At 40.5% G+C, this 26,483-nt stretch overlaps 1 protein-coding gene, 1 long non-coding RNA gene and 3 gene segments (V, D, J or C); 2 read left to right on the forward strand and 3 right to left on the reverse strand.

Annotated features, from left to right (window-relative positions):
- Positions 1-26,483, reverse strand: part of LOC102076541 (Ig kappa chain V-V region MOPC 21-like) — an 811,057-nt gene that overhangs the window by 599,153 nt on the left and 185,421 nt on the right.
- Positions 1-26,483, reverse strand: part of LOC109194584 (Ig kappa-b4 chain C region-like) — a 74,135-nt gene that overhangs the window by 3,839 nt on the left and 43,813 nt on the right.
- LOC112843397 (Ig kappa chain V region 3374-like) lies at positions 7,954-8,460 on the forward strand. The segment is given in 2 exon segments: positions 7,954-8,009; positions 8,117-8,460. Coding segments are annotated over 2 exon segments (381 nt in total).
- Positions 11,020-14,461, forward strand: LOC109196617 (uncharacterized). The gene is made up of 3 exons (XR_002058031.2): positions 11,020-11,172; positions 12,164-12,209; positions 12,984-14,461. It is a non-coding gene; the product is annotated as an uncharacterized LOC109196617 (long non-coding RNA).
- On the reverse strand, positions 16,050-19,196 carry LOC109194596 (G2/M phase-specific E3 ubiquitin-protein ligase-like). 3 transcript variants are annotated; one of them, XM_019350827.2, is made up of 10 exons: positions 18,825-19,196; positions 18,656-18,719; positions 18,477-18,554; positions 18,005-18,210; positions 17,824-17,923; positions 17,588-17,729; positions 17,379-17,485; positions 17,128-17,272; positions 16,866-16,989; positions 16,050-16,680 (listed from the first exon to the last, which is right to left on the reverse strand). In XM_019350827.2, exons 3-10 carry the CDS (start codon positions 18,542-18,544, stop codon positions 16,580-16,582), a joined length of 993 nt encoding a protein of 330 aa, XP_019206372.1. In that variant the 5' UTR covers positions 18,545-18,554; positions 18,656-18,719; positions 18,825-19,196; the 3' UTR covers positions 16,050-16,579. The 3 variants fall into 3 exon arrangements, with proteins under 3 accessions (XP_019206372.1, XP_025757821.1, XP_019206371.1); XM_025902036.1 differs by having other exon boundaries at positions 18,477-18,556; positions 18,648-18,719; XM_019350826.2 differs by having other exon boundaries at positions 18,477-18,719.

Below are 26,483 nucleotides of genomic sequence, written 5' to 3' on the forward strand. Positions count from 1 at the left end.
CTTATCATGACACACATCTGGTTACATGGGGGAAAACAAAACTCGTTATCTAATAGAATATTGTTGTGTGAGGTGTGTGACTGGTGGATTAAAGTTTTGGGGATTTAGCATTTTCTTTTGGTACCACTTTGAACCTGCCAATTAGTTTTGCTTTGATCTACAGGGAGTGCAGAATTATTAGGCAAATGAGTATTTTGTCCACATCATCCTCTTCATGCATGTTGTCTTACTCCAAGCTGTATAGGCTCGAAAGCCTACTACCAATTAAGCATATTAGGTGATGTGCATCTCTGTAATGAGAAGGGGTGTGGTGTAATGACATCAACACCCTATATCAGGTGTGCATAATTATTAGGCAACTTCCTTTCCTTTGGCAAAATGGGTCAAAAGAAGGACTTGACAGGCTCACAAAAGTCAAAAATAGTGAGATATCTTGCAGAGGGATGCAGCAGTCTTAAAATTGCAAAGCTTCTGAAGCGTGATCATCGAACAATCAAGTGTTTCATTCAAAATAGTCAACAGGGTCGCAAGAAGCGTGTGGAAAAACCAAGGCGCAAAATAACTGCCCATGAACTGAGAAAAGTCAAGCGTGCAGCTGCCAAGATGCCACTTGCCACCAGTTTGGCCATATTTCAGAGCTGCAACATCACTGGAGTGCCCAAAAGCACAAGGTGTGCAATACTCAGAGACATGGCCAAGGTAAGAAAGGCTGAAAGACGACCACCACTGAACAAGACACACAAGCTGAAACGTCAAGACTGGGCCAAGAAATATCTCAAGACTGATTTTTCTAAGGTTTTATGGACTGATGAAATGAGAGTGAGTCTTGATGGGCCAGATGGATGGGCCCGTGGCTGGATTGGTAAAGGGCAGAGAGCTCCAGTCCCACTCAGACGCCAGCAAGGTGGAGGTGGAGTACTGGTTTGGGCTGGTATCATCAAAGATGAGCTTGTGGGGCCTTTTCGGGTTGAGGATGGAGTCAAGCTCAACTCCCAGTCCTACTGCCAGTTTCTGGAAGACACCTTCTTCAAGCAGTGGTACAGGAAGAAGTCTGCATCCTTCAAGAAAAACATGGTTTTCATGCAGGACAATGCTCCATCACACACGTCCAAGTACTCCACAGCGTGGCTGGCAAGAAAGGGTATAAAAGAAGAAAAACTAATGACATGGCCTCCTTGTTCACCTGATCTGAACCCCATTGAGAACCTGTGGTCCATCATCAAATGTGAGATTTACAAGGAGGGAAAACAGTACACCTCTCTGAACAGTGTCTGGGAGGCTGTGGTTGCTGCTGCACGCAATGTTGATGGTGAACAGATCAAAACACTGACAGAATCCATGGATGGCAGGCTTTTGAGTGTCCTTGCAAAGAAAGGTGGCTATATTGGTCGCTGATTGGTTTTTGTTTTGTTTTTGAATGTCAGAAATGTATATTTGTGAATTCTGGAGATGTTATGTTGGTTTCACTGGTAAAAATAAATAATTGAAATGGGTATATATTTGTTTTTTGTTAAGTTGCCTAATAATTATGCACAGTAATAGTCACCTGCACACACAGATATCCCCCTAAAATAGCTAAAACTAAAAACAAACTACAAACTACTTCCAAAAACATTCAGCTTTGATATTAATGAGTTTTTTGGGTTCACTGAGAACATGGTTGTTGTTCAATAATAAAATTATTCCTCAAAAATACAACTTGCCTAATAATTCTGCACTCCCTGTATCATTCTAAGAGAGTATGCTTAGACAACTTCTAAAAAGAGGCCTTCATATTTTTCGATTTTAACAGTGCACTGAGATTTTTGTTTGGCAATTTTCTCTTTCCAAGCAGGCCTGCAAGATCGGGATCGAAAGCGCTACACAACATGTTGAACAATCGCAAGTGAGTTTCTCCAAAAATTAAAATGGGCTCGGGAGAAAGCCACTTATTTGGGACAATCAGAAAACAAGTCCCTGTCAAAAAGGATTCAGCGAGGTAATCCAGTCTAAATTCTTTTTTTCGTTTTTTGAAATGACGTCATTGCTGGCGGTAGAAACTTATTGCATCACAAAAGGTTCTACTGTCAGCAAATAAAAATGGGGACTGACTGGACTGACAAAAGCTTTGACTGACTTGACACCAGTATGCAAGATTGCACCTCCACCTTGACCTGACAAAAGGGTGGATGTATGTATGTATGTTTCTTTTTACAGGAGCAGAAAGGTGACAGCAACAGGTTGTAGGGGCTTTTGGGGCCGTGCCGACTTAACCTTTTAATTGCCACTTTCTGTGTCTTTGTGAATTTACCAGCAGTGTGTTATTCATGACCTTGTATTGTTTACAGTGCAGAGGTCACTGTGAGAAAGTGTGCTAACATCTACATCACTTTTTCCACAGCAGAGGGTTAATCGTGGGATCTAATCACATGATTTACAGCAGGACACACCACTGGCTAATGTTTTTTTTACGACAGGGCCTGGAGTGAAGCTACTCCAGGGAAGAAGCCCTGGGAATTTTTAAGTGACAATGCACTACTTTATTGTGCATGTCTAATTATGTTAAACTAACATTTGGCAAAGAGGGTTTTCTGGGGAAGCTTTCATTTTTAAACTGCAGTGACCGTGACATGAGGGATATGGAAGGATTGACGCAGATACAGACCACGACCGGGAGAGAACGCTTCAACAGGACCAGTGAGAAGCAGGGACCATCTGCAGGACAGCAGACAAACGACAGTGGGTTGCACCACTGGGCTTCCAAAAGATTGTCACGAGGAGATTTTGAACAGCAAAATCTTAAATAAAATGAAAGAGATTTCTAGGTTGACGTTGAGGAAGACTACAGGAGTGTACGACTTGCTCTGCTCCTAATCTACAGCCGCGTTGGAACAGAAATCGAGGGATGAAGAGAGCATGCCAAGCTCCAAAAGTGACAGCGCAAAGGAAGATCAGTGTTGGAATTATGACTCTGTAAATGGCACAATTCAATTCAATTCAATTCAATTTTATTTATATAGCGCCAAATCACAACAAAGTCGCCTCAAAGCGCTTTATATTGTACAGTAGATAGCACAATAATAAATACAGAGAAAAACCCAACAATCATATGACCCCCTATGAGCAAGCACTTTGGCGACAGTGGGAAGGAAAAACTCCCTTTTAACAGGAAGAAACCTCCGGCAGAACCAGGCTCAGGGAGGGGCGGGGCCATCTCTGCTGCGACCGGTTGGGGTGAAAGAAGAAAAACAGGATAAAGACATGCTGTGGAAGAGAGACAGAGATTAATAACAGATATGATTCGATGCAGAGAGGTCTGTTAACACAAAGTGAGTGAGAAAGGTGACTGGAAGGGAAAAACTCAATGCATCATGGGAATCCCCGGCAGCCTACGTCTATTGCAGCATAACTAAGGGAGGATTCAGGGTCACCTGGTCCAGCCCTAACTATATGCTTTAGCAAAAAGGAAAGTTTTAAGCCTAATCTTGAAAGTAGAGATAGTGTCTGTCTCCCGAATCCAAACTGGAAGCTGGTTCCACAGAAGAGGGGCCTGAAAACTGAAGGCTCTCCCTCCCATTCTACTTTTAAATACTCTAGGAACAACAAGTAAGCCTGCAGAGCGAGAGCGAAGTGCTCTAATGGGGTGATATGGTACTACAAGGTCATTAAGATAAGATGGGGCCTGATTATATAAGACCTTGTATGTGAGGAGCAGGATTTTGAATTCAATTCTGGATTTAACAGGAAGCCAATGAAGGGAAGCCAAAACAGGAGAAATATGCTCTCTCTTTCTAGTCCCTGTCAGTACCCTTGCTGCAGCATTTTGGATCAGCTGAAGGCTTTTCAGCGAGTTTTTAGGACATCCTGATAATAGTGAATTACAGTAGTCCAGCCTGGAAGTAATAAATGCATGAACTAGTTTTTCAGCGTCACTCTGAGACAGGATATTTCTAATTTTAGAGATGTTGCGCAAATGGAAGAAAGCAGTCTTACATATTTGTTTAATATGTGCATTGAAGGACATGTCCTGGTCAAAAATGACTCCAAGGTTCCTCACAGCATTACTGGAGGCCAAGGTAATGCCATCCAGAGTAAGAATCTGCTTAGATACCATATTTCTAAGATTTTCAGGGCCGAGTACAATAACCTCAGTTTTATCTGAATTAAGAAGCAGAAAGTTAGCGGCCATCCAGGTCTTTATGTCTTTAAGACATTCCTGCAGTTTAACTAATTGGTGTGTGTTACCTGGCTTCATGGATAGATAGAGCTGCGTGTCATCTGCATAGCAGTGAAAATTTATGCTATGTCTTCTAATGATGCTGCCTAGGGGAAGCATGTATAATGTAAATAGAATTGGTCCTAGCACTGAACCCTGTGGAACACCATAATTGACATTAGTGTGTGAAGAGGACTCTCCATTTACTTGAACAAATTGGAGTCTATTAGATAGATATGATACAAACCACTGCAGTGCAGTACCTGTAATACCTACAGCATGTTCTAATCGCTCTAATAGGATATTATGGTCAACAGTATCGAACGCAGCACTGAGGTCTAGCAGGACAAGCACAGAGATGAGTCCACTGTCAGAGGCCATAAGAAGATCATTTGTAACCTTCACTAAAGCTGTTTCTGTGCTGTGATGAGCTCTGAAACCTGACTGAAACGCTTCAAATAAGCCATTCCTCTGCAGATGATCTGTTAGCTGTTTGACAACTACTCTTTCAAGGATTTTTGATATGAAAGGAAGGTTGGAGATTGGCCTATAATTAGCTAAGACAGCTGGGTCTAGAGATGGCTTTTTAAGTAAAGGTTTAACTACAGCCACCTTGAAGGCCTGTGGTACATAGCCGATTATTAGAGATAGGTTGATCATATTTAAGATCGAAGAATTAATTAATGGCAGGACTTCTTTGAGCAGTTTAGTAGGAATGGGGTCTAAAAGACACGTTGATGGTTTGGAGGAATTAATTATTGAAGTTAACTCAGAAAGATCAATTGGAGAAAAAGAGTTTAACTTAACATCGATGGTACTAAAAGTAGCTGTAGATAATATTACATCTGTGGGATGATTATTGGTAATTTTTTCTCTAATGATAAAAATTTTATTTGTGAAGAAGTTCATGAAGTCATTAGTAGTTAACGTTAAAGGGATTGTTGGCTCAGTAGAGCTCTGACTTTTTGTCAGCCTGGCTACAGTGCTGAAGAGAAACCTGGGGTTGTTCTTATTTTCTTCAATCAGTGATGAATAGTAAGATGTTCTGGCTTTGCGGAGGGCTTTCTTATAAAGCAGCAAACTATTTCTCCAGGCTAAATGATGATCCTCTAAATTTGTGACACGCCATTTCCTCTCCAGCTTACGAGTTATCTGCTTTAGGCTACGTGTTTGAGAATTATACCACGGAGTCAGGTACTTCGGATTTGAGGCCTTAGTTTTCACAGGAGCTACAGTATCCAGAGTCGTACGTAGTGAGGAGGTAAAATTATTAACAAGATAATCGACCTCTGTTGGAGTAGCGTTCAGATAGCTGCTCTGCTCTATGTTGGTACAGGGCATTGAAGATGATAACAGTGGGTGGATTATATTCTTAAACTTAGTTACAGCACTTTCAGAAAGACATCTACTGTGATAAAGTCTACTCTCCACTGCTGTGTAATCAATTATTGTAAATGTAAATGTTATCAGGAAATGATCAGACAGCAGAGGGTTTTCAGGAAACACTGTTAAATGTTCAGTTTCTATGCCATATGTTAAAACAAGATCTAGAGTGTGATTAAAGTGGTGGGTGGGTTCTTTTACATTTTGAGAGAAGCCAATTGAGTCTAATAACAGATTAAATGCCATGTTGAGGCTGTCATTTTTAGCATCTACATGGATGTTAAAATCACCCACAATAATTATTTTATCTGAGCTGAGCACTAAATCAGATAAAAAGAAATCAGAGAGAAACTCTGTGTAAGGCCCAGGTGGACGATAGATGATAACAAGTAAGACTGGTTTCTGAGTTTTACAGCTGGGGTGGACGAGGCTAAGCATCAGGCTTTCAAATGAATTAAAAGTCTGTCTTGGTCTTTCGTTAATTAATAGACTGGTGTGAAAAATTGCTGCCACACCGCCCCCTCGGCCTGTGCTTCGGGATTTCTGGTAGTTAGAATGACTCGAGGGTGTTGATTCATTTAAACTAACATACTCATCCTGCTGCAACCAGGTTTCTGTAAGGCAGAGTAAATCGATTTGTTGATCAATTATTAAGTCATGTACTAACAGAGACTTGGAGGAGAGAGACCTAATATTTAATAATCCACATTTCACTGTTTTACTCTTTGGTTCAGATGTGGATACTGTATTGTTCTTTCTTTGTGATTTTTTATGTTTAAGTTGTTTATTGCTGGGTTTTGGTTTGTTTTTTGTCTGTTTGGGAGCTGACACAGTCTCTATGGAGATGGGTTTTTGGGGGGGTAGCAGGAGGAGAGAAGCTGCAGAGAGGCGTGTAAGACTGCAAGAATCTGATAAGACCATAAAGACCTCTCTTCATAAATTAAATAATTAACATTTCTTTGTTTAGATGCTGCACAGACACCAGGAGCCATGACCGTGACTGGGAATGACCACCTAATGCTGTTTCACTTTGCCATGCAAAGTACTTTGACACTCTGGAGAAGACCTTTCCCCTGTATCATTGTTGTTGCCATTTGCATCTGAGAGCTTAGATTGTGGGGAGGATTAAAGACGAACAAAGGGTGGTGGGAGAACAGTGAAGTGAGGATACACAGTGTGAAACTCCTTTAAGTGTAAAATAATGTTGATGTGATATACAGACAAACTTCAGAGACTTAAACTAATTGATCATACACATACTGTCATGATAAAAAAATGGTCCACCTTCATTCAGTTCTCCGATTTTATGTATCAGTACATAATAAGAATAATTTAATACCTTAGCATGGCTTAAATGAGATCAATCCAACAACAGATTAGTAACTAAACATATTATCTGTGTTTAACAAAAACTAAGCCAAATGCAGAAGCAGTGTGTGAAACACTGAGTGCACCCTTACTGCTTTCATAGGAATTAAGAAAGTGATTAGAAATCCGGTGCTGATAATCAGATGTATTTGATTAATTGATTGAGCATTAATTGAGTGAGCACCTCTATAAAAGCAGAAGTTTTGGCAGTTTGCAGTTGTGCAGCATTCAGGTTTCAGTTAACACAATGCTGGAGAGATGACTCAGTGTAACTCCTCCTTCATTCAATATTGGTATTAGCAGGTGATGGCATGAAATGGAAAATATCAGTTAATATTTACATGATCTCCATAACTTCTCAGTCATGTTGATCCTTTGTCTACAGCAACAATCTGAACATTGAGTTTCTCTGTGACTTGAGGGACATATCTCCTCAGCTTTCATGAAGAGTGATCCAGTGTCTCCTCTGCTACAATTTAAAACTGTCCTAAGAAAATTTTAATTTTAGAGAAGTACCTGTTGCTGTGTATTAAATAGGAGACAGTTATAAGACAATCTGAAGTTAATTTTTCTGCAGTGACAAAGTGAAACAAGGCACAGCAAAGAAGCCAAAAAAAGAAAAATCACAATTAAGTGTTTGATTATGGTTTTTAGCCACCAGTGATGTCTATGCTCCTTGTCACTGATTCTCCAGTTATTTGACCTAAAAAACATCGCCTCACTCTGTGTTAATGATGATGACAGAAAGCTCTAATGCATCTGTACAAAGTCAGTCAAAGATGTTCCACTGTCTTTAAATCTGTTTCCCTCACTTATAGTAAACTCGCTCATCAGATTGATCCAAGTCCCTGTTGGAGTCAGTCAGATCATTTCCATAGAGAGTCACTTTGCATCAGCAGCACCATGCTCCAGTGCTCTGGGAGAGTTTATAGTCCTGAGAGTTGAACACTGGATGACTGACAGCTGCCCTTCATCACAACAGAAGCCACAGAAATCCTCCTCATCAAAAACATGACTTTGATCTGCGTCCTCATCTGGACTCTCCTCTGCTGCTGCTTCACAGGTAAAGTCCAGAGAATCAAACTCCTCTCCTCTATCAACATCTGTCCCTCTGAAATGAAGCCCACAAAACCATGAAGCTGCTTTATGTTTTTGTCTCTGTATCCTCAGAGTCCAGAGGACAGATCACAGTGACTCAGCCTGGAGCAGTGAGCTCTGCTGTGGGAGGAACTGTGAACATCAAGTGTAGCACCAGTCAGAATGTTCATCATGGTTGGTACCATGACCAGTTCTGGTTCCAACAAAAAGATGGGGAAGCTCCTAAACTGCTTATTAAGTTTTCCGACCAGCGAGTATCAGGAATTCCAGCTCGTTTTACAGGCAGTGGATCACACAAAGACTTCACACTGACCATCAGTGGAGTCCAGGCTGAAGATGCAGCAGTTTATTACTGTCAGAGTTATCATGAGATCAACAGTCAAGCTGTGTTCACACAGTGAAAAACAGTCGTACAAAAACCTCCCTCAGTCAGACTGAACAGAAACTAACTGACTGCTGCAGCTGGAAGATACTGCAGAGACTGATACAGTTCACTGAGGACACAGACACACACACACACACACACACACACACACACTTGTTTACAATCTAAAAATTGTTTCTTTCTCTCTTTTCTTTAAACTTAACTAAAAATAATTCAAGAGGTTACAAAGTCGAACCATTATAGAGTAAACTCTTCATCATGACCTTTGACCTCAGTTTCATACTAGACCCGCCGTAATATTATCTATGATGTGTTGACATTTTAACAATTATACTAAAATAAGACCTTTATGTTAACAGAGAAAATCATTAAATATCATACAGCTCAACATAATATATAAATTTTATTTGAAATAATCTAAACTTAAATTTGAGGCTCAAAAACCTAAGTCATGAGCTGCTTTCACTATAAATCATATGTGGCCATAACTAAATATAAATAACATCCAAATCATATGCAGTGACATATTTGTCACATATATACAGCCCTTACTCTGAGATTCAAAGCTCATCCTGCACTTTAGACTTTCAGATGAAACAATCTCACCATGAGATACAGCCAGTACCTGTTGAGGAGCTTTCAGTGACAACACATGAGCTTCCTCAGCAGATGAAGGCGTCCATTTATTATTGACATGTATGTGATAAATATACCAGCAACAAATATTAATGTCCTATTGGTGTGTGGCAGCCACACCAGCACACACAAACTGCTGTGTGGGTGCCGATCTGGATATTGACGTGACCAACACAATGCATTATGGGATTGTTGTTCACGGAAATCTGAGTTTATAATGGAAAAAGGAGACAGAGGTTGGTTTGGGGGTTAAAGTTAAAATGTGGACATTAGCTGCTCTGCTAAATTCTCTGCATTTTATGGAGTGGACTGATTTTTGTGCTTAAAGCTTGGACCCATCAACAAGTTTCGTAATAAATAAATAAAATTTTATGTGTGTCACCAGGGTGCAGGGGAGGCATCCCCCCCCCTCTGTCCCCTTCTGGCTGCCTCTGCCTCAGTTTTATCCCACAACTTAGACATTCACATTACTCACACTCTCATAACACATACATATAGGATCTTTGGGGGTGGGCACGCTACACGGAATCCAAAAGACCATCAGGGTGTACACCTCACCCCTGGCGTCGTTGCCCACCTATCAATTTTAAATACATGTAGACATTGAGGGCTATCAGGTGGGCTATGCGCTTACCGGCTGTTCTCTGGCAGGTAGCTCCATGCCCTCCTGGGTTTTAAATGCACCTTAGAACACACATGCAACAACACTACATATGAGCGGGTGGAGGGAGGTTTGGAGTCTTCACACACCCCCGTTCTCTGCAGCCTGTTGGAGCGGGGGGGGCTAGGAGGAGGAGTTGGCCGTCCGATTGGGGTCTGGAATGTGGGGCCTCCCTGCTGCTGCTGAGTCGGGGCGGTCTGCTTCTCCCCACCGCAGGGAAAAGGGTAACACCACCTGGGTCTGGGTGCAGTTTCCCCCTCCAGGGGCAAGGGTACCTAGTCCTGGGGTATAGAGTATGCTTGGGGAGTGTGATTGTGTGTACAGTGTCTCTTTATGTCTGTCTCCATGTTGGTTGAGTGTTGAGTAATTGCATATGAGAGCATGAGGGTGGGAATGGATGTCTGTATCTGTGTGTGCCTGTATGTCTGTGTCTATATGTCAGGTCGGGTATCAGACGCCACCTCTCTGGGGACATCTCAGGCCCTCCAAGGTATGGAGGCCTATCTCCCCCCACCACTTCCCCTGCAAATGGCAGACGCCCTCAGACATCGGTGCGTTGGTGGTTCTTTGAGTCCGGGGGTGGGTGTCCAGGTACACACCGGCTCACTCCTTGGTGGCTGCTTGTCGGGGCCTGGAGCCTGGGGCTCGCTCGGGCCACTTCGGGGGTGGGGTGCCCTCGGCCTCTTGATCTCCTCCATACCTGCTTCATGCCCTGGAGGCTCCCCACACCCTCTAGCACAGGGGTGCCCAATCCCAGTCCTCGAGAGCTACTGCCCTGCAGCTTTTAGATGCGTCCTTGTTCCAGCACACCTGAATCAAATGAATGGCTCGTTATCAGGCCTTTGCCAGACTTGATGGCATGCCGAATTGGTAATCCAACTATTTGATTCAGCTGTGTTGGAGTAGGGATGCATCTAAAAGCTGCAGGACAGTAGCTCTCGAGGACTGGGATTGGGCACCCCTGCTCTAGCAGATCATTACATGAAGGAACCTTTTAAATACAAGCGCGCTCATGCTCACAGGTGTACACACAGGTGCTCACACAGGTGCTCACACACACACACACAAACTACACCCTTTTTGGCTCCTACCTCAAAGCACACTGTGCGCTGTCGATCTTACGTGCTGCACAATAATGTTTAATATTTAGTATTTACTGTTATATTCCCATAGATCATCGTGATGTTGTTTATTATGTTGCTCTTTTTTTTCTTCTGCTTGTTTTCTCTTTTTTCTTTCTCAACAGGTGATCCAGGTGATTAAAAAAAAAAAAAAAAGAGTATGCGCGTACGTGTGCGCGGGTCTATGCTTTTGATCGGTAAAGACGGAGAAAAGGTGCTGCTTCTTCTCAGGGATCACTGACCTAGGCTGTGTTGTGCGAAGCAGCTACTTGGTGCGAGGCCCTCTCTCCCTGGTCCATATAGACAGAAATCATAAGCTAATAAGGTAAAATACCCAGGTATGAAGCTCTAACACAAATTGGGCAGAAAGTTTTGCATAACTATTTTTTAAATCCCGGTAGCACTGCAACCACGTAAGCTAGCGCAATAATTTTTTTTGCATATGAAACCGGAGGAGATGTACTTACATCTTATGCCATCAGTTTGTCCTAGGTCACAGTTTCCTTACACATATAGCTTTGCAAAAATTGCATAAAAACCACTTGCAGCAACAAAAACATAATATTCCAGAGACACGCTTTGCCGATCCGATCAGCTGTTCATAACACTTTCTATGTCCATCAGCGTGAACTATCGCATGTCCGCCATGACCTGCCCGAAACCGGAAGTGACGTCATTTGCGGAAATGTAGTTTTTTTACCATCAAGGCCTCATGAGCCTATACTGGTGTTTTTAAAAGTTATGTTTTACTTTATGACTTTCTGTGTCGTTTCTGGGATGCTTAGGACTCATATTGCACTGCTGGAAATAGTTTATTTTGATGCATATGCTGCTTTTTTGCAAATTTGCATTATAATATTTATTTTCGTTTTTCCTGCAGTATATAAAAATTGGTGTATTTCAAAAATAAAACTATGAAGACACTTAAAATAAATTTCCTGTGGTGGGAAACTATTTTGTGCAACTTTTCTGTATTTACAGTTTTGAGGGATAAGCCTCTTAAATTTCTCTAACTAGAAATATATGTTAAAAAACAAAAATGATTTTCAATTTTTTTGTAGTTTATTGCACTTTTTTGCAATTTATGTAATTACTATGCACTTAATGCATACATATTATTAAAATTTGGGCTATAATGGTTGTATTGATGTATATTAACTTGAAATGCTCCCAAAAATGGCTCTACAGCATGTAAAAATATAATATAAGCTCTGGCAGACTTGGTTCTATGGTAGGTCTTAAAGGGTTAAACTTATCCGATTTCTTATATATTGTACAAAACGTGCCTTAGTGAGATTATTTTCCCTCTCAAACAGGTACAATGTTGTGATCTTTGGTGGACTGGATGGCTACTCAAGGAAGGTAAAGTTTTAACTGTTTTATGTAGAATGTTTGGTTTTGAAATTATTAGGCTATTTTTTATGAAGATCAATTATTCAGCAACCCAACATAGTGGACAATTTGCAATTTAAAAAATAATTTATATTTATAATCAGTTCTTTCCAAAAAAATATTAAACTAAAATGCTGTTTTCCATTTTGTGATGAGTACTACCAATATTGATGTATAGACTACTCAAGCTTTGAATTATGGTTATGAGATTCCTTGAACATTATTATTACTAAACTGCATTAATAACTGAAAAACTATCTGAAACCACATTCTTAATTTTCCATGTGTTGTTACTGCAGATCTTGTACTTGGATGCAGCAACTAACAACAGAGCAAAAACTGCATTCTCATTTTTCCTGAGATCAGCCCAGCTTCATGGGTTGCCATCAAGGTTTTTTGCCATGATTAACATTATACGCTAACAACAGTTTACTGTCTTAAAGTTACAGTAAACTTTACAAATGTCTTTAAAATGTATTTTTAATCATAGGATTAGGGCACATCAAGGAGTAGAAAACCTGGACATTGCACATTTCATGTTTGCCACAAGAAATGTTGCTGGTGATTTTATACATTCTTGCTTTTCAATTACCACTAATCTAAATAACTGTGAGAATAAAATGAAAACAAAGGCCAGCTTTCTTAATTTTTGTATTTAATATAAGGAATGCTTACATAAAAGAACATTACTCCAAAAAGTACCTATTCTGGAATAAGGAATATTATGTGTGTTTGGATTTGAAGGAGCTTCAGGATCCAGGCATTGACTGGGAGAGTGCTCTACTGCAGGAGGAATCCAACAGCACAGTTGTGGTTCCTGATGTTGAATGCCCACTGGATGAAGAAGCCCTGGAAGGACTTCAGAGAACAATTAATCCTTTGGAACATTCAGGCTACGTCCACGCTAATGCGTTTTCAAACGCATCGTTTTCTCTCCGTTTTGGCCCCCCATCCACACTGAGACGGCGCTTTCCTCAAGGAAGAACACAGCGTTTTGAAAACGCTCTCGAAAACGCATACATTTCAAAAAGCAACTGTCCCGTCGCAATGTGGACACACGAAAACGCAGACTTTCTAAAACGATGACGTATTTTAGTCATGTGACGCAGTCATGTGATCAAATAAACAAAGATAGCGGAGGGCATTATACAGCAGTTGTTTTGATTGCTCTCAATTTTGACAGCCCTAAAAAAGATTAATATCAGTTTGTACATGCTCCAGATAGCTTTTCTTCAAATTCATTAATTCTCACTTGCTTTTTAATTCTCCCAAGCGTTTTCATCCTTTTCAATGTGGACGTACAACTCTGTGAAAACGACTAAAAATGCTAGTGTGGACGCGGAGCGTTTTCAGATGAAAACGCCGTTTTCAAATCTCTCCGGGCTAGTGTGGACGTAGCCTCAGAATCACACAGTCGTGACCTGTACATATAATTCTTGCAACAGGTGTCAAACCAACAGTGACAGCTAACATGGACTTGAAAATCAACGCTCTTAAAAGTTCTCAAATACTTGATTTCTTTGCTAAAATGTTCAGATTACAATTAGACAAGCAAACAAAGCACTTGCTTGGTATCTCTCAACATAGGACCCTACACCAAATTTTACCAAAAAATGTTTAACTAATGACAAGATAAGTACACAGAAAGTGCACAGAAAGTACCTAAACAATGGAGTGTTGATATGATTTGTACTTTAGTTTTACATGGTAATCAGCTGCCATTTTTGGGTTCCTGTAGCTAAAACTAATCTAATTGAATCCAGCAACACTGCAAAAAATTACAAATTTAATTTGAATCAACTGTAAAACAGATGACCCCAAAAAATAAAAATTGTAACCTTCAGGAAGGTAGGATTTATGGGCAGTGTTGGGTAAGTTACTTTAAAAAAGTAATTAATTACTAATTACTTAGTCAATATTGTATTTAAAATACTTATCTAATTACTGTGTCAGAAAAGTAACTTAATTACTACATAAGTATTTAACTAAATACTTCTTAAAATCCATATAAACCTTGAGTGGACAAACAACAGAAATTAAACTCTTTAAATAATACATACATTTTTTTAAAGACGGAGACTCTACAGTACGCAGCGGTAGCATCTGTTCCACAATGTAGCCTGCCAGGGCTGGACTGGGACAAAAAATCGGCCCGGGCATTTTGACTAGAGACCGGCCCACCAGGTATTATAGGAAAAACCATAAAGCCTTTGAATGAAAACAAACGCTGTTGTCACAGTGATGTACACTGTCTTGTTGGTATATATGTATCAATCTAATAAACTTAAACCTGCATCCTCCCTATTCTGGTATTCTAAACAGTACCCGAAAGTAGACTGCTTGGTCGAGTTAACCTCCTGAACTATCTACAACACATGGTGAAAACCTGAAATTAAGACAGAGAAGACTAGAGGTGAGACATGATCATTACTGATTACTGATGACAGATTTAGATGTATTTTCATAAACCATTCATTTGCCACATCAATAAACAGCATGGCAGGGCAAAATATTTTTTCTAACATGGCAACCTTTAAAAAGTGAAAGGAGATAGAAAGACAGGTGAGAAAGAATAAAACTTAATTGACTTTTTGATGGCATTTTACACACAGTACTGGTACAGTATCTAGAAAATGTGGGAAAATACTGGCATCATATACAGTACTTAGCTACTTCTGAAGAAATTATGATGGGACCCTAAAAGAATACTATGTAAAATAATGGATTTCTATACATTTTACATCAGATGAAAACGTTTGTTGTAAGATTCAGAGCGATAAACAAACAAGAGAGAAAAGCCCATCAGCTGATCATTGATCAGTTTCATGATTGAAGTAGAAACAGGAGAGGGAGGGGAGAGAATGAGAGAAGAAGAAACAGCTGTGCAGCGTAAACACAGAATTACTCCAGCTTTGTGTCTTTTTCATTGTAGCTGAAATACGTGCCAAACTGTGTTCCTTTTCATCTCAATACGAAACGCGCAATATTTTCTCTGAATACAAGACGATTACTGAATCTGTAGAAGCTCCGCAATAGCCACTACCAAACAATTGAGTTATTTTTACACATCTCCCTTCATCTGGCCAATCCACCACCTTTCAGTGTTTATACCGTTAGGGAAAAAAACGAAGAAAAAAACCCCCATCGGCCCATAAAAACGAAAAATCACCATCGGCCCACCGGGCAAATGCCCGGTATGCCCGATGGCCAGTCCAGCTATGTAGCCTGCAGTCATTTTTTAAGCTCACCTTCAGACGCTTTCTGTGCTGCTGAAGTAAAATCAGGTTTTGCTGCTCAGCAGGAGTTGCCGCGGTGTTATCCATGGATGATGAACAAGAATCAGTCAGAAGTGTTCGTCTATGCTCTGTGTCAGGTGCTTTAGTAGATTACTCGCGCTATTAACAGCAGCCGATAGTTTTTTTCTCCCCAGGACATAGCTTACATATTGCTGTAATGTTCTTGTCTGCTTGTTTCAGAAAAGTGAAGAGACGGGAATATGTCCATGTCATAAAACAGCCACTCGCTTCAGCCGAGTCCGACATCTTCCGCTGTAGAATACGACTATGCAGCAAACTGGCGCGAAATGACGTACAGCTGCACTACAGCGATGTTAAAGCGGCAGAGTTTACTTCTACATTTAGAAGATAAATTAATGAAATTAAATAATGATATTCAGCGAGTTTAATTATTTTACAATGTAACGCAAGTACATTGTAAGTAACTGTAATTAAAATACCTAAAAATGAACAGTAATTAGTTACTCTACTTTTTCAGTGGAAAAGTAATTTAATTACAGTAACGCGTTACGAGTTACCCCCAACACTGTTTATGGGGCACTGCTGGATTGGATCACCTTAGTTTAAGCTTGAAGTCTTGAGCCGCCTGGACACACTGTGTTCACATTACAGCATTTCAGCAAAGTTGAAAAAACTAATCTCAGCTTTTCAGAATGAATGCATGCAGAGAATCCTGTATGAAGGACATGTTGCATATATTTCTGGATAGAGTTAAACGATTATCCTTGTGCTACAGAACAGTTCTTAAGTTTTGGCATATTCAGGAAACAGCTACGAACATCTTAACAGCTAATGTTTATAAAAATCTTTACGTAGTTTCCAAATTACAGGACAACCATGTGTTAAACTCTGTGGAATCCACCACCATATCTAACTGCTTCACTCAATATGGTTTTAAACTCTGTGAAAGTGTTCAGATGCTGCACTGGAAAAGTCACAGTACAAGTGCATGCACTCACAACCGGGTAACAAATGGAGTGATCTCCTAGCCGCTCCTTACATTCGTGGTCAAACTTCCATGTTATTTTGAAATGTCTTTTTTCATCAGGAAGGATGGGAACATGGGATTGGCCGGTCATCCACTGCAGCACATGCTAGACAGCAAGAGACTGGTTTTTCACCACCTGCACCGCCTGTGTTTCCATCTGTGATGTTTAAAAATGTTTATGAAGTCTATTCTAAATAAAAAGAAATCTGAATTACAATGTTTTAAATTAACAACTAAGGATGCTTCCAAGGTGCCCTGCATGTTAAAACAGTAACAAATTGAAAAGATGCATACGGTATATATACAATACTATAGGTATATACAGCTAATACTATATAGTACCTGATATTTCAATCTCTTGTAAGAAACCTTGCAGAAAATTTACAATCTTCCTTTCAGTTCTCTCCCTAGATGTTCCTTTTTCACTGAAATGTGGTTGGCAGTTCATCATATAATCAGCATCTGGCTGTAAATAAGAAAATAAAGTAGATTATATTATTGGTATATTGTTGAGTCAAAGCTATTACATAAAAACAGGATAACTACAGTACAGATAAGTGGACTATCTTTCAGATCAGACTGAAGCTGTTATGTTAATATTTACTTTGAGGATGTTCCCAGGAACAAACAAACTGTGACAAGCTTCAGGATTTGCAGCCATCAGGCTCACCAGACCATACAGTCCCATGCCCTTTCTAAGCTGCTGTAGCATTGGAATCAGTCTTGTTGTAGAATGTAAGACAATAGCACTTTGAAAAAAAAACAATACAAATATGAAAAAGTACTTTGGGGGAAAAAAAAGGTTAATGATGTCGGGTTAATGATTAATGATGTCTGTGACTCTTTTACTCTTACCGGATCATGCTTTCCTTACTATCCATCTTTATCTGGTTTGTGTATCCACAGCTGACAATTTCATCAGCCCACATCATCAGAGACTCTGTATCTGCTGCACCTTCAACCTGAAAATGTATAATGTGAAAGAGAAAATACAGAAGGTGTGAAGTGTTTAAAAACACCATACTCATAATATATCATGTGCCAGAGCTAAACCAGGTGCTCACTTTGCTGATGAGCAGGGAAGATTCCACATCTGCAACATCCTCCTTAGACAGACAGCTGAAGTCCACCTCTCCTGAGCAGAGGAAAAAGGCAGGAGATGGGCCACCTTGGGCGAGGCTGACTGCAATTATTTCACCAACAGTTCTGTAGAGAAATGATTATAATCATTTTCAGTTACCATTTACAAAAATATCAGATACATATTAAATGTAATACACAAAGGTCGTATGTAACCAACCTGAAGTTTTCATTATCAAGATTGGTCAGAGAATACTTGGGATTTTTGCCCTTGTTCTCAGGTCCATCAAAGAATCTGCTTTCAATACCTGAAATCATGTCTTTCATACAAAATATTTTGCAAATTTTTAAGTTATCCATTATCTATTGACACTAGGACAAAACAGGTAATAGCGACTCACCACACAAAAACTCTTTCCTAAGTGCTCCTGTATCCACGCCTGCCTCTCCAATGAAAACGACTCTAAGCACACTGGTAGGAGATGCAGCTTTTTTTCTCTGCCACTGGAGAATGCCTCTGTCTGGAAGGTCTTCTCTGTCCACACACAACTTAAATTCTGTTGTGGTGTCGACTTGTTGTTCAAGGAAACGCAATACATCTTCCATGCTTAACAAAACAGGGTAGAAAATATCCTAAATTCTCAAAGACAAGTAATCATGTTCAGATTAAAAGAGGCTACCACATTAAACATGATTAGAAATTATTGCAGCATATTCTGTGCAACAACCTTTAAAAACACTTTAAAATAATGTGGTCACAAAATGTTTTATATGAGATTAAACCCCCTGCTATTGTGTAAATGATCTTACACATAATTTTAATAAATAGTTCAGCATAATAGTGTGTATGAACTGTGATACGGCAAAAAGTACCTTTCTATTGTGCATACTGAAGTTTGAGCTGGTGTGGATGGAGTTTTGTCACTTGCTGCAGGCACCATGCACTGAAAGCTGTTGACAAAACAAAGTAAAAAAAACTACATATGTTTACGTGGACTGTAACTGATTAACAATTTCTCATAAATGGTTGAAAAAAGATTAGCTATCCCCACACAGACTAGCATGGACTGTGATCTCATCTTCTGGAAAGTCCTTGGTGCATATTGGACAAATTACCTACAATTTCAAAGAGGGTTACATGTTATGTATATTGGGAAAAGATCATTACTGATCCAAAATGAATTTTAGATACTCTGGATTTTAGTAATGTGCTAGGTTTACCTTGAATTTGCTTTTCACAATGCATAACTGGAATTCCTTTAGAATTAGAAAACAGTAATTGTGATACTATATATTTTGTTGTTTTTCATCAAAATCAGCAATTCCGTCTCACCGCATCATCAGTCTCATCAGAAAACAATTTTCCTTTGCACGTTTTGATGTGCACTGCAAGCATCTGCAGAGGCATCACTTCATTACACTGGTAACATATCTTCTTTGGCATTGTTGAAAAGTACTGTGAGTCAGGAGGTAGAGGAGATGTGTCTAATGTTTCCTGAAGAGGGACAATGTAAAAAATGGCTTTGCCACCTCCTGACACAGCTTTCAGTGTTCTGACAGAATATCCTTCTGTTTCTGGTGGAATTACAGCGAGCTTTCATCGACCACTGCCACCTTTACTGACAGAAAGAGGATTGGGGAAAAATAGCAAGAACAATTAACCCTCTACAGCATAGCGTTGCCCTGAGGCAACAAACCACATTTTCATGCCTTACACTGGCCCTTAAAAAAAAAAAACTTTTTTTTTTCAAATAATGCTACCAGACACATCTCTTTCCAATAAAATGATGAGTTGAAGATGGTGTGACTTTCATTTTTTGGGGGGAGGACCTCTTTCTGCAAGCTGCACTACATGAGAGACATCTCCATTAGGAGGCAAGATAAAGATCACTATTTTACATGTTTATAGTGAAATAAATGTATAATAAAAAATACTTGTATGTGCATGAATATGTTAAGAAGCATATTTGATTGTTTGTTCTACTTTTTAATATTTATTTATACAGTAAAACTGTTAATTTTCATTCGTTGCCTCAAGGCAACACTGCGCAGTTAGCCCAATTTTTTTCAGGCAATATAATGCATTTGCATATGTGTGTACAGATGTGTTTGTGTGCATTTATATGATCATAGTCAATGTTTTTTACTTTACAATCTACTCATAATTACAAGACATGGATGTAAAAACCTTTTATGGAAGGAAACCAAGGGAATGTGCACTTTCTGTCCTCAGAAAGTGAGGACAGTGAGCTTTCAGGGAGTGACAGTGAAGTAGAGGAGTGGATCCCTAAATGAGGTTTGAGGGACACTTAGGAGCTCAGGTGTCGGGGGTCAGTTGGTAAAGTAACTGTGTCTGTGTGTGTGTTAGTGCCCACATAGCAAGCAGGTCTGGCCAGGATCTGGTATCAAGTCGGCACTGCTGGCTGACTTCTGGCTTGATAAGACGTATGTCATCCAGATGTGGGCCAGGCCTGGCATAGATGGCACTGTCTATGTGATGGCATGCCATATCTTGCTTGATTGTGGCTTGGTTTATGTGCCCTAGGCCTACAGAAAACATGTCTGGCCCAGATCTGGCATCAAGCTGGCACTTCTGACTGACTGGTGTTTTGGCAGAGTGTATGTCAACCGGATGTGTGCCAGGTCTGGCAATGACGCCACTGTTTATGCGATGGCATGCCATATCTCAGCTTGTAGAGCAGGTTACAAACTGATCAGAAGGTTAGTGATTCGATCCCTGGCTCCTCCAGTCTGCATGTCAAGAGTGTGAATGTGTACGAATGTAGTTAGGAAGCACTCAGTTAAGCGAAAGTGGGTGAATGTGGCATGTTGTATAGAGCACTTTGAGTAATCTGGGAGAGTAGAAAAGTGCTATCAGTCCATTCACTGTCTGAACAGAGTTTCGGCATGTTACTTTTGCACTGTTTTGCATGTTCTGGCACATGTTGTTATTGCATGGCTTGATTAAGGTACACATTAGGCTGACATTTGGGGCCAGAGCGGAAACCGTTCTGGGCCAGCACAGGGCCAGCAGTGTGTCTACAACTGGCCCGTGGCTGCACACCACCTACAGATGGCTCACATACCGCAATGAATGACGGCCCTTTGGTGGCCCAGATCAGGTTTGCCAGAGGTAATCCACACATGGGCCAGCACAGGACCACCAGTGTGTCTGAAACTGGCCTTGTGCTGGCCCATGTGTGGGCCACCTCTGACAATTCTGCTTAACTGTTGCAGGTGAGATGTTAGAACGCTTCTATTTTTATTTTAGTGGACACACAATACGATAGACAGCTGCTGGGGTTTCTTTAACCTGAGTAGTGAAAAGACCGTGGGGGGGGGGGGGGGGGGGGGGGGGGGTTGAAAACGATGTGCCGGGAGTCCGCTGTTCTGGACGAAATGCATTCTGGGATATTTAGCTGTACCAAGTCCACACCGATGCATGCTCGATAAAACGGGCGGAGCGAGAACACATCCGGGACTTTTTCGCGTTCTCGGCTTGATGCGTACTTCGAATTGGAACAGTACTTGGTCTCCGACTGATGACGTATCACGAGTACACGAGAACGCAAGTATGCACAAGTACGCATATTGAGAAATGCCCGATGTGCCGGGAGTCCGCTGTCCTGGACGAAATGCATTCTGAGATATTTAGCTGTACCAAGTCACCACCGATGCATGCTCGATAAAACGGGCGGAGCGAGAACACATCCGGGACTTTTTCGCGTTCTCGGCTTGATGCGTACTTCGAATTGGAACAGTACTTGGTCTCCGACTGATGACGTATCACGAGTACACGAGAACGCAAGTACGCACAAGTACGCATATTGAGAAACGCCCCCTGTTTCCAGATTCGAAATGCAGTAGCTAGCAGCTACCAGCCAATCAGAATTTTTGCATACAAATCTGTGATTGGTTGGTTTTTTTGGCACACTTATAACGGTGTACAGAGAGTTGAGGGCGCACGAAGCAAGAAATGCTGTGAGCGCAAACGAGACATTGAGAGATGTCTGTGAGTATGGGCTCAAAATGTGGTCATAAATATTTTGTACTTGTAAATCAGTTTTGTATGTGTAAAAAGAATTTCTGTGTGTGTAAAAAAGATTTGTATGTGTAAAAAAGATTTGTGTGTGCGTAAAAAAGATTTGTGTGTGGACTTAGCCAAAAAAAACCCTGCAAGTTACAAGTACGAATTTTGACCCTATTTTTCTTCCTTTCATCTGATTGGTCATTGTCATGTCAATCACAAATGTAACAATCCAATCAGAGAACAGATGGGTTTGGCTGTCGGAGGGGTGCTTTATGGAGCTTCAGTAGTGATGTGCGGATCGACCCTGAAATATCGATTCCTCCGATACCAATCATTTATGTTCTAGAATCGATTCTCACATTAAAATATCGATATTTTAGTAATTTAGAGTAAATTTGTAGTTTATCATTAACAGGAACACAGTGGAAAGAAACTATAACATTCGGATTGTCTACATTCAAAGGAACTACTTCCTCTTTCGCCTTTCATAGTCATGTGCGAAATACGGCTGTATAAATGTCTCGCAGCCGCTGGCGTGCGCACTCACAACAATGGCTGAGCGTAATGGGAGTCATGTGCGGACGTATTTTACCTCCACAAACAGCTGAGACGTGGTTTGCGATACATGTGGCAAAAAAGTGAGGTGTTGTGGCCATACTTGCCAACCTTGAGACCTCAGAATTAGGGAGACATTCAAAAGGGCTGTTGGGGGGGTGATAAATACATTTTACAGTGTTTATTTTTCAGATAAAATACGTTAAATGTCACCGTTATTATTGGCCGGCCCGGAAACAGCGGGGGTGTCCAAATTCAGAGGCTGCTTCCACCTGAGGACCCGGCCTTCGCGGTCTAAAGAAAGCCGGGTAGTACGTCACGAGCTCCCTCGGTGGGGTGAAATGCTGCCGTCTGCTCCTTGCTATCTAAAATATAACCGGGCGCTGGGGTAAACTCTCGACTGTCTCACACTTCTGTTTAATTAGTTTTCTGTTTGAGGTTTATTCAGCTGTGTGAAAACCCCGGAGGAACCCTCCCGGGGGATTAATAAAGTTAAATTTAATTTGATCTAATCTAATAACTTTAATCTCAGCCAAACCGATTTACTCACGAACAAATAAAACACTGAAAAAGCCAAACAATAACATTTTTAAGTTATCAAAGGGACTTATATATCGTGTTTAACCCGAGTAGTGAAAGACCGCGGGGGTTTGAAGGTCGGTCGGCTCAGATATTTGAAGTTTACACAGCTACATTCTCACCTGAAAATATGTTAAAAGTTTTTTTGCGACCCAGAAAGAGAAATAATAGTAGCCTAATATTAAAACTAAGTAGCTGCCGCCATTGTTGGAAACTGGAATTGGCTGGGCCGCGCTATGAATTCTGCGATATGGTTTTTCAATTTTGTTGTCCGGGTGGAAAATCGGGAGAAATTCGGGAGAATGGTGGCTCCGGGAGATTTTCGGGAGGGGCACTGAAATTCGGGATTCTCCCGGAAAAATCGGGAGGGTTGGCATGTATGGTTGTGGCAACATCACTAACCTTGTCAAACACCACAGAGTAAATCATATCACAGAATATGACGAGCATATGTTGAGACGAACTGAAGAGGAGGAGAGGGACAGGTGCTGCTAGGGCGAGACAGACGTCTCTCACGGAGTCCTTTAGTGCTGCAGGCAGGCAAGGTGTTCAAGTAGCGCACAACTTCAGTTTTTTTATTTCTATATGATGAACTCTGCATTATTAAGTGATAAGAACAAGTAATCTGATGTCCTGTAATCATTATGACGCTATAATTTGAGATACAATAAATAAAAAAAGTTTTTGTACAAAGTATCGGTATCGGATCAGTATCGTCGATACCACCCTGAATATTACTTGGTATCGGATCTGAAAGGAAATCAGTGGTATCGCACATCACTAAGCTTCAGTTCTTTGAAGGGAATAAATGCCCTTTTACATGCCAACCCAGCGTTTTCCTTCATCACCACGAAGGAAAACAGTCTGTGGTCATCCGAGTTTGGTGATTTTTGTGTTACAGGTCTACGTGTTTAATACAGGGACTTCCACAGCCTTTTCAACAGCGCTGCGGACCGCGGGGGGGGGGAGAAGAAAGCTTCATTACAAAGCTTTCTTCGTTATGAATTAGCATACATGTTTTTATTGAACATTTGAAGAACTAGCAAAAAAAACCCAGAAACTCTTGTAGAGGACATAAAGTCAGAGATAGAAACGACAAGGAGCAGGTGCATCTAGTACAGGTAGAGCTGCTGCAAAAACCCACAGAGCCCAGCAGCCAGCGCAACAAATTCTGGATCCTTTGCTTTTAGTTAGCATTAGCAGCACATCCTGCGTCCGATGTGAAAGGACCTATATGCTGCACACTGTGACGCACAGCCATGGTCCCGGGTCAGCCCTGACTTTGTGTTAAACTAATCCTAAAGTAATAATGGTATTTCTAACCACTGACATACCACAACTTTATCCTTTCAACAGCTGCTGAAAGTTAGGGGACCTAGCTGCTATCGGATATTTATATAGAGATCCTCCAGCTTCAAACTGTATTACCCTTCAGGGACCTGCAGTTCAAAAAAGTGCCGCTCCGACAGCCAAACCCATCTGTTCTCTGATTGGATTGTTACATTTGTGATTGACATGACATTGACCAATCAGATGAAAGGAAGAAAAATAGGGTCAAAATTCGTACTTGTAACTTGCAGGGTTTTTTTTTTTTACGCACACACAAATCTTTTTTACACATACAAATCTTTTTTACACACACACAAATTCTTTTTACACATACAAATCCTGATTTACAAGTGCACTGTAAAATATAACTTGTTGTTTCAACTTAAAAATATCAGGTAAAGGGCTGCCTTAAAATTTTAAGTTAAGTCAAGAAACTTAACTTGACTTGTGTTCTTGTAACACAACCAAATGTTATGTTGATGAAAAATCACATGTTGTCTAAACTTTCGTCTTAGTTTAGTTGACTGAGATTTGTTAGTCAGTTCAACTTCTTTTATTTGTCATTTCTACTTGGGAAAACCCTTTCAGCTAAATTAAAATAATCTATTGTTTAAACTCTAGTCCTAGTTCAGTTGACTTGGGTTTTTTAGTTAATTCAAATACTTTAGTAGTTCTTTTAACTTAGGAATCTATTTTAGCTTAACTAACATAATCTGTTAGCTAAGTTGATTTAAGTTTATTAATTACCTGAGCTCCTTAAGGTAGCTGAGTGAACTTATAAATCAGTTTCATTTTAATTATCAGAGTTGATTGACTGGATGTAAGGAAAAATGTTTATTGAACATCTTAAGTTTTTTTTTTGTTTTGTTTTGTTTTTAGCTTTCTAACATCCATTTCAGCAAAACTACCTGTTAGGTTTATCTTAGATCTCAGGTTTAAATATCTACATTCCTTTAAATTAATTTTCTGTTGTTTACAGAAAAAAAATAAAAACCCACAGATTCCATTAAAGTGTATCTGTCGCGGTCTGGCAGGCAGGCCGTGGGGAATGTTGGAGATAGGACCCAAACGCTGGACTTAGTGGCATGAGCAGTGCATTTATTTACAGTGAGGTAAATGTACACCACACAATAAATCTCCAGAGTGCTCCCTTGACTCCCGTGACGTGTCTTCTCCTAAGTGCTGGTATCCCGTGCTCTCTGCCCCTGTGCCTACGCACACCCCGTGCATCCTGCAGTCCTGTGTTCCGCTCTCCTCCTGAGGAAAAACAACAGATGCAGCCGTTATGGCACCAACTCCAGCAGGCATACACTAAACAGCACTTTAAACACTGACATGGAGTCTAACTCAACGATCCTGCGCCGGAGGAAGCTCCATCGCTCTGTTAAGTAGCTCCCCCGACGAGCCTGATCAGAAGCAGGTGTGTGGGAACATAGGCGTGACCAGCAGCCGGCAGGACCACACCCATCAGGCCTGCAGGTGGCTGTCCTTCATCCTCCAGCCACACCCGCAGACACACACACAAACACACACCAGCATGGAACACAAGAGCACAGAGCCGCAAACATACATCCAATAATAATAATAATGATAATGATAATAATAATAAAGATCCACACTGTTCACGGACCCCGAGTCCCCGGAACCGGGTCCGTGACAGTATCTGATCATTTCAGGCAGAAAGTTTGTTTTAAGAACATGACAAGGCAATTACTCATGAGCACCCAACATTCACCATTTATTGTGCCATCTTAGTCATCTGAGAAACAGGAAAATCAGTGACGTAGCTCATCAGGCTCACAATCCATCCAAACTCAAAGGCTGCTCCCTGTGAAACAATAAATCTGAACTTGGTCTTGAGCCCAGTTTGGGTGAAGATTAAATTCTGACCAATACTCTAGGAGCAGTAATGATTCTTGTGAAGTAACAACATAAAGTCTGCATTAATGTAATGTATCAATGGGACACTTGCTATTTTAGAAAAGTTATTCTTTACATTTGCAAAATTTTTAAACTTCATTGCGCTCAGTCACACCTGTTAGCATAAAACTTGAAATATTAAAATAGCACAAAACCTTTGATAAGTGACAGTAAAGATCAGTTTATAACAACTAAGACATCAAACTCTTGTATTTGTCTTCGTTTACAATTGCAACAAATTCCACAGAACCAATATCTCTGAAAATGAGTGCATGCTTCTGAAACATTTGATAAGATGGATATTTCAGAAACATTAGTTAGAGTCTGCTCAATTGCAAAACAAAGGAAAAACTACTGACTTGCATGAGATAAGCATCTGCAAAGTCCACCATTATATTGTTGTTCACATAAGTTTCTTAAACCATGAACAAATGAGTAATTGTCTAATCTGGAATGTAAAGTGTAGT

This window comes from Oreochromis niloticus, linkage group LG22 (assembly GCF_001858045.2).
Source record: "Oreochromis niloticus isolate F11D_XX linkage group LG22, O_niloticus_UMD_NMBU, whole genome shotgun sequence".
NCBI lineage: Eukaryota > Metazoa > Chordata > Actinopteri > Cichliformes > Cichlidae > Oreochromis > Oreochromis niloticus.